This window comes from Gossypium hirsutum, chromosome D13 (genome assembly GCF_007990345.1).
Source record: "Gossypium hirsutum isolate 1008001.06 chromosome D13, Gossypium_hirsutum_v2.1, whole genome shotgun sequence".
Taxonomy (NCBI): domain Eukaryota; kingdom Viridiplantae; phylum Streptophyta; class Magnoliopsida; order Malvales; family Malvaceae; genus Gossypium; species Gossypium hirsutum.
This window is the reverse complement of record NC_053449.1, coordinates 57,328,529-57,340,450: the sequence shown is the minus strand read 5'-3', so window position 1 is coordinate 57,340,450 and position 11,922 is coordinate 57,328,529. Positions and strand designations below refer to the sequence as shown.

The 11,922-nt window shown below is 32.0% G+C and overlaps 1 protein-coding gene across 6 annotated transcripts; it reads left to right on the top strand.

Moving 5' to 3' along the window:
* The first annotated feature begins 8,530 nt into the window (after positions 1–8,530).
* On the top strand, positions 8,531–11,922 carry LOC107918690 (isoleucine--tRNA ligase). 6 transcript variants are annotated; one of them, XM_041109247.1, is made up of 10 exons: positions 8,537–8,927; positions 9,067–9,122; positions 9,333–9,407; positions 9,545–9,597; positions 9,681–9,730; positions 9,848–9,888; positions 10,078–10,128; positions 10,218–10,277; positions 10,644–10,780; positions 11,628–11,922. In XM_041109247.1, the coding sequence occupies exons 6-10, from the start codon at positions 9,849–9,851 to the stop codon at positions 11,793–11,795; spliced, it is 456 nt and encodes a 151-aa protein (XP_040965181.1). In that variant the 5' UTR covers positions 8,537–8,927; positions 9,067–9,122; positions 9,333–9,407; positions 9,545–9,597; positions 9,681–9,730; position 9,848; the 3' UTR covers positions 11,796–11,922. The 6 variants fall into 6 exon arrangements, 5 of the variants coding, with proteins under 5 accessions (XP_040965180.1, XP_040965178.1, XP_040965179.1 ...); XR_001690200.2 differs by lacking the exons at positions 10,218–10,277; positions 11,628–11,922 and adding an exon at positions 10,278–10,474 and having other exon boundaries at positions 8,531–8,927; positions 10,061–10,128; positions 10,644–10,786; XM_041109246.1 differs by lacking the exon at positions 9,681–9,730 and having other exon boundaries at positions 8,536–8,927; positions 9,074–9,122.

Sequence of the window (11,922 nt, the reverse complement as noted above, 5' to 3'; positions counted from 1 at the left end):
ATATGATATGTTATGATCTGTAAGTTATGTTTAGTTATGCATGTCATACCATTCATGTGATATGTACGTATATTATTATGATTATGCATGTGCATTGAGGTGGGTTTTGATATGATGGAGGAAGTTTTTTTGGCAGTATGCAATTCTAGCGGTTAAACCACAATATCTGTCCGACAGCTCAACTACATTATTCTGAGTGGCATACCACCACGACCTGGTGTGATTGGATGGATGGACTCTTGTAGTCTTATTTGGTGTGATTGATTGGACGAATTTGGTGTGTAGTGGATGAGGGTAGGATTTGTTTTGATATGATATGACATTTTGATCTGATATATGTTTTTGAAAGTCTGACATTCTGATATGTTATTTGCATATGTGTACATTATAAGTAAAATTTTGTTTTGACATTTGCATTCGTGAATGTTATAAAAAAATTATGTTTGTGCGCTGAGTAATACACTAGGCTTTTAGCTCACTCGTTTGTTTAATACGTTTTAGGCGATCTCTAGACTTAGGATTAGATGGTGTGTGAGAGCTCGAATTATTTTCTCGGCTAATTAAATATGGTGATTTACATTAGTATATCTGGACTTTTGGGGTTGCAATTTATTTTTAGGCTTTGATTTGGTTTTTGTTTTATTCGTCAATATTTGATATTTTTAAACGTAAAAACTAAAAAAATCACACGGGTTAACAAACTAAGATTCGGATTTCAAAACTGAAACTTTGAAACTTTTATGTTGCATAATTAAGTAATCACCTAAGTATTTTTTTTTGTGAATAAATAAATAGTTTTTAGCAAAAGTTAGCGTTAATTGGAAATGATTTGCCCAAAATTGATACTTTCAAATGCTGGGTTTGAAATAAGTGTTTCCAGACTTAAGTTTTCCTAAACATTTGTGAGAGTTCTGCCAAATTTTATGGTTTTGAAACAAAAAACTAAGTTGATTAAGTCAAAAGTTTTTAAACAAGTTAATGTAATTCCTCAAGATCCGATCATAACGTCTAGACTGGGTTTGGGGTGTTACAAACGATCTAGATCTTAGGAGCAAAACTGAGGTTGCTATTTTGGTGAGTGTTAGTGCTTGTAATCACTTGTTGTATGAGTTTCTAAGATAGTGAATTATCTCTCTAGTCAAGGCTTCACAAACGTAGGGAAATCGAACTGTGTAAACATATTAGTTGTTCATTGTTTTTCTACTTTGGGAATCGAACTGTGTAAACATATTAGTTGTTCATTATTTTTCTACTTTGTTCTTTACTAGTGCTTGAAGTAGTTGGCACTACTCGTAGCACTTCTTTTATCAGTACTCAATTTCTACTTGCAATTATCGAATTTGGACCTAACAGTTACAATTCTTATATGGTATTTAGATGAAAATGGTTCAAACCTTGTTATCTCCCCTCACCTACCTCAATATTGTAATGATAAAAAAAAAGTCAAGCCTCAACTTTTTTTCTATTAGAAAATGATTTCATTTGTTTCCCAAGTTTGTTCAAAGGTTGAAGCAATTGTTAATCTGGGAGTTTTGTTTCTAGTTTGTTTACAACCTTTATATATAAAAATGCACATTCAAGGAATAATATGCACTTAAATTTTATCTTTTCCTAAACTTCTTTACTTCTTTATGGTAACAAAGTTTAAAATTCTCTTAAAAAGTCATGATACTCTAATATGTTTTTTTTCTCCTACCTTCAAGTGTCATCAATGGCAGATAATACCACCAACCCAACCATGGTTAACCCAACTGATTCAAATGTCTTAGCCAATACATTGTGGCTACACTCCTCGATTTTGTAGATCTAGACCCCATAACAATCAAGAAGTAAAAAAGGTAACTTTGTGGTATTATGCCAAATTGACCTGTTTATGTGCTTTATTTTCATATGTATGATCATCATATCTCTCAGTCCTACATGTCATTGCACACCATTGGCAAGCAACTTGATAGAATCATGAATACTCTTCCAAATGAAAGAAGGATTGGCACTTTTTAACAACATCAAGAAACCTCATGTTAGGGAAATATTTAATTTTAAAAATCATATTGGGAAGAGACTCGGGATTACAGATAAAATGCCAACCTTGTTTGCCAAGAATAACTAGATTAAAGTAGTGAAGATTACGGAAATCCATGCCACCATACTTCTTCGGTACACACAAGCGGCCCCAAGATGCTCGACGGATATTCTTACGATCATTAGCCTTCAACCCCCACCAAAATGAATTCATTAATTTTTGCATCACACATATAAATAAGAAGTAGAAAGACACTCATATTGTAAATAGGTAAAGCTTGAGCAATAGTTTTGATTAAAATTTTCTTACCAATCCGCAATAAAACCCTATTTTTCTAGCTAAGAATACACTTACTAAGACGCTCCTAAATAAAGCAAAAACTTGCTTCTTATTCCTCCCTAGTAGAGATTGTAGCCCTAAATATCGTCTGTGATCTAATAGGACATCAACACCCAAAAGTGAACAAATATTTTTGTCAAATATGCAACCTAGTGTTAGAGTTGAACATAATACCAGATTTATTAAAATTGACAATCTGACTTGATGCTTATTCATAACTAGAGAGGATATGCTTAATAATAAGACACTTGAAATTGTAGCTCTGAAGAAAAAAACTATTATCAGCAAATAAAAAGTGGGAAATAATGAGACTGCCTCAACAAACCAACAAACCATAGAGCTCTCATTTGCTTTCCGCTTGCATAAACAAATAACTTAACCCCTTCGTACACAACATAAATAGATATGGGGATAATAGATTGTTGGAAAAATCCAGTTTAGAAAACGGTTTTCGATCACAGTGGAAGTTTAAATTTTTTGAAAATAAAGCTGGTTTGTGATATTTATGGTAATAAACTTTTTACTGAAAAGTACTTGTATTTTGTGTGAGATAGATTTGAAACATTCTCAACTTTCAACCGAACGGCTTTCTAAGCTATCCTCGCACCCTGAATTTCGTTGAGTGTGGGCTCAAACAATAAAAACCAAACATAGAACAAAAAATGATTTATTGCTTTCAATAGGAAAATAGTTCTCTTAATAAAAACCAGTAAAATTTGTAATTTATAAAAAAAATATAATTTATTCTTAGAAAATAAATTCTCACTACTTTCTGGTAGAGTAACAATATATGAAACTTGTGTGTAAAGACTTGTGTAAATAGCTCTACCAGTACCATCTATTTATAGGGAGAGATAAAAAAATCTTGGTTGAATATTTATTTAATAGAAAAAGTCTTCTAGTCTAACTAGAAGAGGGGGATGGCACACCCTATCAATTCCCTTAGGGTTGTTGCCCCTAACATGTTTATTTGAGGCAGATTGGGCTTCTTATGTATTGAGTCCAATTATATGTGCTTTTTAGACTTTTGATCCAACACTTTATAATTTAATTCAACCTAATATTTGTTTTCTATTTTCAAAATAAATATTATTTATTTATTTATTTATTTTAATTAATCAAGTTAAATAAATTAATTTCTCAATTAAATAATTTTCTCAACCCAATTCTAATTCGTTACAACCGTGATAACTTTATCGTAAAAGAATCTATGAGAAAATATATTTAATTTCCATGTTCAACGGATTCATAATGACTAATTAATTTAATTTAATTTTCGTACTTTAATTATTTAATTATAATTAATTAAATAATAATTTGAAAATATTAAATTAATTCCCAAGTCATTTTTATACTTGATGAGAAAACACATTCATTTGTGAATGCGACCCATTTCTCTAACTTCATCATTTTCATTATTTTTGTTCATTTGGTTCTACATGCAATTCATTTATAGTTTCAACGAGCTAGCTGAGGGATCGATTGGGTATATATAATTAGGGCTCAAATAATTTATAATTAAATTTCACCTTTTCGCCTTTTTATTATAAACTTATCTAGTCACAAAGTTATTCCACTATAATATCGTGACTGAGCTCTCCGTAGTTGCATACCATTATGAAAGTTACTTAATCAGTACTCATCCAATGACCTTATCATAAGTGTGTTACTCTCATAGGATATCCTTAATCTCTTTGTGATAAATTCGTTCTCCCAACATAATTCTATTTTACCTCATGGTAACCATTACATCTTCCTTCATGGAAAGTCAATTACTATCAAATAGTAATCAAGTCACTTATCACAAAGACAAGCAACCCATGGTCATGTTTACTTTTCATCTATCATGTAATATCAAGGAGAGTATATCATTTACTCATTAGTTGGGCTATGAATTCCACTATTTTGAATAATGCTAAATACTACAAAAGTCGTATACCCAACGCACCAACTTTCAATTTCTTATTTTATCTCAGGTTTTTACTTAAATCAAAGTATACTAGTCATGCATACATAGTCCATCATCCACTCAAGATTAAAGTATGCCACACTATGAATGTCAGAAGTGAATAAATCCATAAACAAATCTATTCTACTTGGGTCCTGTCCGATGTATTGTCAGTCCGTCAGTCACATCTATGTCTTTATCTTTTGGGATTCATCTACTCCGATACTCAAGATAAAACATCTCCCCAATTGGACTTGATACATGACATATTAGTTTTTCGATTGATTTGGTAATTTTTGATTAAACTAAGGACATGTTTAGGTTCATCAACTAATACAAGTTGTCTTTCCATATTACTATCTGACCATGTAATAATGCTTAGTATTAGTTAAACATTAGATGACCAGTAAACCAATATTTGCTTCCATTTTGCTTTGCGTACAAAAAAAATAAAGATAATATGAAAAAGGTATTAATGAAATTAATGGATATTATTTTTAAACCAATTGTTCGAAAAATACAAGTGTACATAAACGAAAATACTACACTTAGGGCACCAGATCCAACAGTGTCCCACTTGTCCTAGTGAAGTAGATGAGTCGTGTTTTGCAACCTAGGCCCTCTATTTGTTTTTCAAAACTCCTAACTAACAGAGTCTTGGTAAACAAATTTGTAGGGTGTGTCCTTAGATGCGATATTTGACTACATCTATTATTCTATCAATCACTATTGTTTCCCTTATGATATTTTCTATCAATTTGTTTTGTCATCATGTGGTTTCTTTTGTGCTTAGTTATTTTTCGCATTGTTACAGAGTCATAGCTTTTTCCATACCTTATATTTAGCTTTCATAGTGAAGTTTAGCAGTGTAACCCTCATTGGCACTTATTCACACTATGGATCTACTGCATAGGACAAAGTCATAGCACAATATCGATTTCCTCGAATCCTGACAAATTTTGTAAGTTAGAATTGGTATAGCCGATAAGAGTAAGATCTCCTTCGAAATACACAATATAATCCATTTTTTTCCATAAATACTTAAGTATATGTTTAACTGCTTCCTAGTGTATTTGACCGTGATTCGCCTGATATAGACTCACCAACCCTACTGAAACATATATCTGAATGTGTGCATAATATACCATACATGAGACTTCCTACTGCTAAAGCATAAGGAACCTTTCTAATGTATTCTTTTTCTTCCGCTGTCTTAGGACAGTCCTCCAAAAAAAGATGAAAGCTCGATACAAAAAGTCAAGTTCCCTTCTTTGAATCGACCATTGCATCATGTTTCAATATCTTGTTTATGTATGAAGCTTGTGATAATGCTATCATTTTTTCTTCCGATTCATTAGGATTCAAATACCTAGAATAAAGTTAGCTTCTCCCGAGACCTTCATGCTAAACTGTTGAGTTAACACAGTTTAACTAATGACAATGTCCCTACATCATTTCCAATGAGTAGAATGTCATCGAAATATAGAACAAGGACCACCTTTCCATCCCCAATACGTTTATAAACACAATGTTCATCTATATTTAGCTCAAATCCAAAAGTTTTAATCACTTTATCAATCTTAGATTCCATGAGCGGGATGCTTACTTAAGTTCATATATGGATTCAAGTAGTTTGCAAAATTTATGCTTATTTATTTTAGCTATATATTCACCGAGTTGCATCATGTAGATGCTCTATTCAAGATAGTCATTCAAGAACATTGTTTTGACATCCATTTGCAGATTGTAATCGAGAGTCGCTGCAGTGGATAACAATATGATGAAATGTTTCTTCATAATTAATACATTCTTTTTGAGTATATCCTTTTGCTACAAGTCTGGCCTTATAAGTTTCCACTTTCTCATTCACATTTCTTTTTTTTTTCTTGTGGATCCACTTACACCTTATAGGTTTTACCCTTTTCGGTAAGTTTACAAGTTCTCACACTGAGTTAGATTTTATAGAATCCATCTCAGCTTTCATGTCTATTTCCCAAAGGTTGAAATGAACACTTTGCATTACTTCATCAAATGTGAATAAGTCATCATCTTCTTATTTGACAGACTCTGTGTTTAAAACACTTTTGATAGACTAGAAGAACTCAAGCTTACTAGAGACACTCCCACTAGGACGAAGCTCGCTATGTTGTCGATTATTTGCAAGTCTACTAGTAGGAGTTAATTTTGGAACTATTGCTTTAGGGTTTTTTGTATTTCCTGAAAATTCCTCTAAGTACTTCTTTACTTCAATAATTATTACATCAATAAACAAGTTCTTTACCATTACACCAATAATTATTATTAAAAAATAAAAGTAATACAAATATTCATCATATATACCAAATAATCTCTTATATATATAAATTGTTTGTAGTTTGTATTTTATTTATTTATATATATACATATCTAAATTCACCATTTTAAGCTGTTGATGAGTTGAATTATGAGTTACGTTTTTTTTTCTATATGAAAATATATTTAACATTGTAAGTAAGAATCCAAAACTAAATTCAATGCCACAGTTGGCAACTAATTTGAAAATGAAGGTGGTGTAATTGAACAAATAAGGACAAGAAGAAGGCAGCGTGATATTCTCACTCTTCTTACTTGACGTTTAATTTTAAAGGACGGTGGGATGCTCTCAATGTATCTTAATCATTGTTTTGTTTCAAATTTTAATTTAGATAATGACATAAGCTTGTGTGGAAAAGAAAATACTCAGTGGTTTGGTGACTTCTTCTTCTTCTTCTTCTTCTTCTTCTTCTTCTTCTTCTTCTTCTTCTGTCACATAATAAGGTTGCCTATGAAGTTTCATTTGCTGTTCAATTTGTAATTCAATATTTAAATCAATAAAAAAAATTAAGTAAGGGGAATATAATATCGAAGAAGTGAATAAGGTTTTAAGTTTATACTTTGAAATTTTTTTATTCTTTTAATTGAAAATTTTGTTTTTAAAAAATAAATATATGTATATGTTGGAGAATAAAAAAATCAGAACAATGGAGATGTTGAAACAATCATGACAGGCAGTCGGCTCGGAAACTTCCATAAAAATCAAGCATGCATTAACACATATCTGCATATATACGATGTATGTAGTTGGTCATGGATGGAAATCTAGTCAAGGAAGACTGCCTAATCATAAGACAAATTTCCATTGATTTATACATATATAAATCATATGGGATATTTAGGATTTTACTTCTTACATCATATTTAAGATTTAAGCTCTAAAATATTTCTCCTGTGAAGTAAAAAATATTACACTTCCTTTTTTGTGTAAAAGAAACCACGTGTTGGAGAATAAGAATTCTACAATTGAATTGAATTTATTAACGATAAATTGAAAATTTAAGTATTAAAAAATTAGTAGAAAATTATTTGGTAAATTAATAAATATAATTTTTAATTTTTAAATTTTAATCTTATTAATATAATTATATATTATATATTGTTTTGGATAGTTTTGAATGAAAAATAAATATTTTAATTTTATAAAAGGATAATTTATTTCAATTTTTTAAGAAAATAAAATCAACTTAATATTTTCTACATGGGTGATAAGTAGCTACATACTTACTTACACTACATCAAAACAGACTTTTAGCATCACTTTTAGCAGCGTTTGGATAAAAAATGTCGGTAAAAATCGAGTATTAGCGGCGTTTTAAGAAAATTGCCACTAAAGATCGAGCATTAGCGGCGTTTTTTAGGAAAAACGCCGCAAAAAACCAAAGCCCAACGGCATCATTTTCTTACCTTTGGGGGATTTAGCGGCGTTTCTGTAGAAGCGCCGCTAATGCTGGGATCTTTAGCGGCATTTTTTGAAAAGCGCCGCTAATGCTGGGGTATTTAGCGGCGTTTGTGTAGAAGCGCCGCTAATGCTGGGGTCTTTAGCGGCGTTTTTAATAAAGCGCCGCTAGTGCTGGGGTCTTTAGCGGCGTTTGTGTAGAAGCGCCGCTAATGCTGGGGTCTTTAGCGGCGTTTTTAATAAAGCGCCGCTAGTGCTGGGATCTTTAGCGGCGTTTTTGGTAAAACGCCACTAATGCTGAGGTCTGTAGCGGCGTTTTTGGAGAAGCGCCGCTAAAAATATTTTGTTTATTTATATTAATTAAAATACAAAAATAAAATAATTTTTGTTCAAAATGAGAATAGCGGCGTTTTGTTTAGAAAACGCTGCAAAAATCATTTAACTTTATAAAATCCCGCCATTTTACCCCAAATTTCCCCCTAAAATCCCTAATCTTCAGACTTTTCTTCACTCCCGTTTTCTTCAGACTTTTCATATCCCGCTTCCTTCTCATTATCTCTCTCTCTCTCTCGATTTCATTTCAATATTTCCCCTCATTCTTTTTCGTGAGAGGAAGAAACCCAAAGATTTTGTCTGTCGTTTCTTTTTTTTTGTTGGTGATATTGAAATCCCCTGTTTTCGCTATGTGTTTGAAATCTATCGATGTCGGTCTGTTTGTTTCTTTTTGGTTTTTTATTTGTCTACTTTCGTGAGGGATAATCCCTAAGCTTTCTTTTGCAAAACTCACTGTTTCACTCTTTGTTTGAAATCTATTGTTGTGGGTCTGTCTGTTTCTTTTTGGTTGCTTTGTCGAAGACTGATTTCAGGTATGAATCTTTACTTGTGTTTGCGTTTTCATTTCTGTCTTTCTCTTTGTCTTTTGCCTTTTCATTTCTATTTCTATTTTTAGTTTTAGAACTATGTTTTTTTACTTCTAATTCAGTTGGTTTACTTTATGATTATTAGTTTTCAGGTTTAGGCATCTAAGCTTTTGGAGCCGTTCTACCTTAACTCTTTGGATTGTAAGTACAATCAGATGAACATTTGAACTTTTTTTCATATAATTGGAGGGCCCGACTTCTACGAAAAAACTTGAGTGTTTCAAGAAAAATGAAAAATCCGAGTCCCTTCTGTAAAAGAAGTCCAGCAACCATTGAATTTATAGCATGGGGTTCTTTTTCTTTAGGTGACATTTTATGGTTATGAATTCTGATTCGATTCTTTATTTATAGGTCTGTTTCTTTAGACAATTCTTTGGGTCAGTCATAAAGGTTGATTACCTGACATTGAGGCATGGATTTATCATGGTAAGCTAAGCCATGGACTTCTATGGAGTTTTATGCTATTTTATTTTTCCAATTTTCTTGTTTCTAATTGAAACTTCAATCTGCAATGCTTTCGGGCACATTTGGCACCTGAAAACGAAACAAAATTCGATTTCCAGAAATACATCAAGAGATCATTAGAGGATGATTTTAAAGTTGTTGTAGGGATCAGGTTGGTAGTCTCAAGCTAACCAAGAGTTCTTCAATTTTATTAGTTAAAACTTTACGATGCTAACTTAATGATTGTGTTTGCAGTCCAATCATCTAGTTCATTGCTGTCTTGTTCTTGCTTGCCTATACACATGGTAAGTATCTCATCATATTCATAAAGAATTGAGTTCAATAGTGTCATCATATGAACATAGTGATGGATATTTTTGAGCTTACTAATGATTAATGATCAATTTGCTCTTCATCAACAGGATGGTATTCATATTTATGGCTACCTTTTATCCCCTTAATTGTAAGTACAATAGCATGTTTGATTCATTTGTACATGTATTTCTGGTTTGGGATTGTGAGCAAATTTTTTGATATGCAAATTTGTACATGTAGTTCTTTCCTCTCTGTTGCGTGTTTCATATGCAATTGTTTGATCACCTTATCTAATAAGTCCTTTTTTCATCAAATTTCAGTATGAATTTACGATAAGATCTTGCTACCATGAACATATTGAAGACGTCATCATTAGAGTCTCAATGGGGTGAGTTCATGCAACTTTTTAGGCCAACATTTTGATTTAACAAAGTGAAAACTTTTCTCATAAAATGCAAAATTTGCAACTTTTTCAAGGTTATCATACAGTTCCTTTTCAATTATGTGACTCTTCCACTCTATGCTTTGGTGACTCAGGTAAGATATACATAATAGAAACATGCAGTTCTCATATTCTGATCTATGATAAGCCTGGAACAAGTAAGACCATGATAATGGAAAGTTCACCGAAGAAGCTGGGCAGTTTAATGGGCTTGATGTTCTTGGAGATGGTAATGCTGCAGTTATCAAATACTTGGATGAAAAATTGTCCATTATAATGGGAGAATCATATGGTAGGTTTTTCATTCAAGGCCCATCTTTCTACTACTTCTATTATTGTTGTTATTATTATTCTTTGTGATAATTTTATAAAGGTTTGTTGTTGGCTGCTATTCTTTTTCTGAGTGTTAAACAAAAAAGGGTACCCATGCCAGTAATCACCATACCTATTCTGTTATGCAGAACATAAGTATCTACATGATTGGCGTACAAAGAAGCCTACTATATTTAGGGCAACTGAACAATGGTTTGCATCAGTGGAAGGCTTTCATCAGGCTGCTATGGATGCTATTGGTCATGTAAAATGGATTCCTGCTCAGGTATTTGTTTCAATTGGCATTGGAAGTAATCTTTGAGTAGAGAGAAGGAGATTCAAACCTGACTTTTAGCAGCAGATTTATGCACCTTTCATTAAGCCTATGTGAACAATGTGATTGAATATGAATTTCGTGTTATGTTGGATGCTTAACATGAGGTTGTTCACATGTGGGCTTTTGTTGAGCTCGTGAGGGGCAGTGTTAATTGGTGTAACCTCATGTCTGTTAAGTCTTTGGTTTTTTGTCTTATATTCAAGTTGTGTTTCCCCATATACTGCCAAGTAGTTTTAGGTTGGATGCTTAACACTATGTAAAGTAATAAAATGTATTCAAGCTCATTGGTAATTTGCCTTTCACATCTTAAATTTTAATTTGCTTTCCTCTCATTTTTCTAATCTATCAAGCAATGGATGAAAATAAATTACCTTTTCTTTTTATTTTTCCATCTTTCCTATCAAGTGCACCAACAGAAAGGACAAAAACATTTTCTTTCTATTTTTCTCCTTCAATCTTTAATCTTTCCAATTTTTTTTCCATTTTACCAAGCAAAGCCTTGATTTTATCTTTTGAAAAATGGTATCATTTATGTTGACAATTATATGTTGGCATGTTTTGTTAATGACATGTCTGCTACATTGTGGTTTCCCTTGCTGTTTCACTATGGAGATCTAGGAATAGCAAGTATAGTTGGCATGTTGGATTTTTTTCTTCTTTTTTTTGGCACTCAAGTTATTCTCTCACAATATACTTCTCTCCCTTCCTAATGTGCTAACTGATCTCTTAATTGTGTTATTAATTTATTATTTTAAATTCTAAAACTAATTTACTTCATTTGGATGAATTTGTACAGCTATATTCCCTTTGTGAGAAAACAATCGTAAGCATTTCTGCTGGTAAGTACTGGGCTGCAACTGCTACTGCTATAGGTGATGTTTACATGTGGGATGGCAAGAAAAGTATGGATAAACCACCTGTTGCAACTCGGTTACACCGAGTAAAGGGAAAAAAGATCCCTTAAAGAGTTGATTTTGAGAGTTGGTCATGAGAGAATGTAACTTGTAAACAATTTTCTAATATAGAATGTAACTTGTAAACAGAGCTTATGTAATTCTAATATAGAATGTAACTTGTTTTAATTTTCTTAA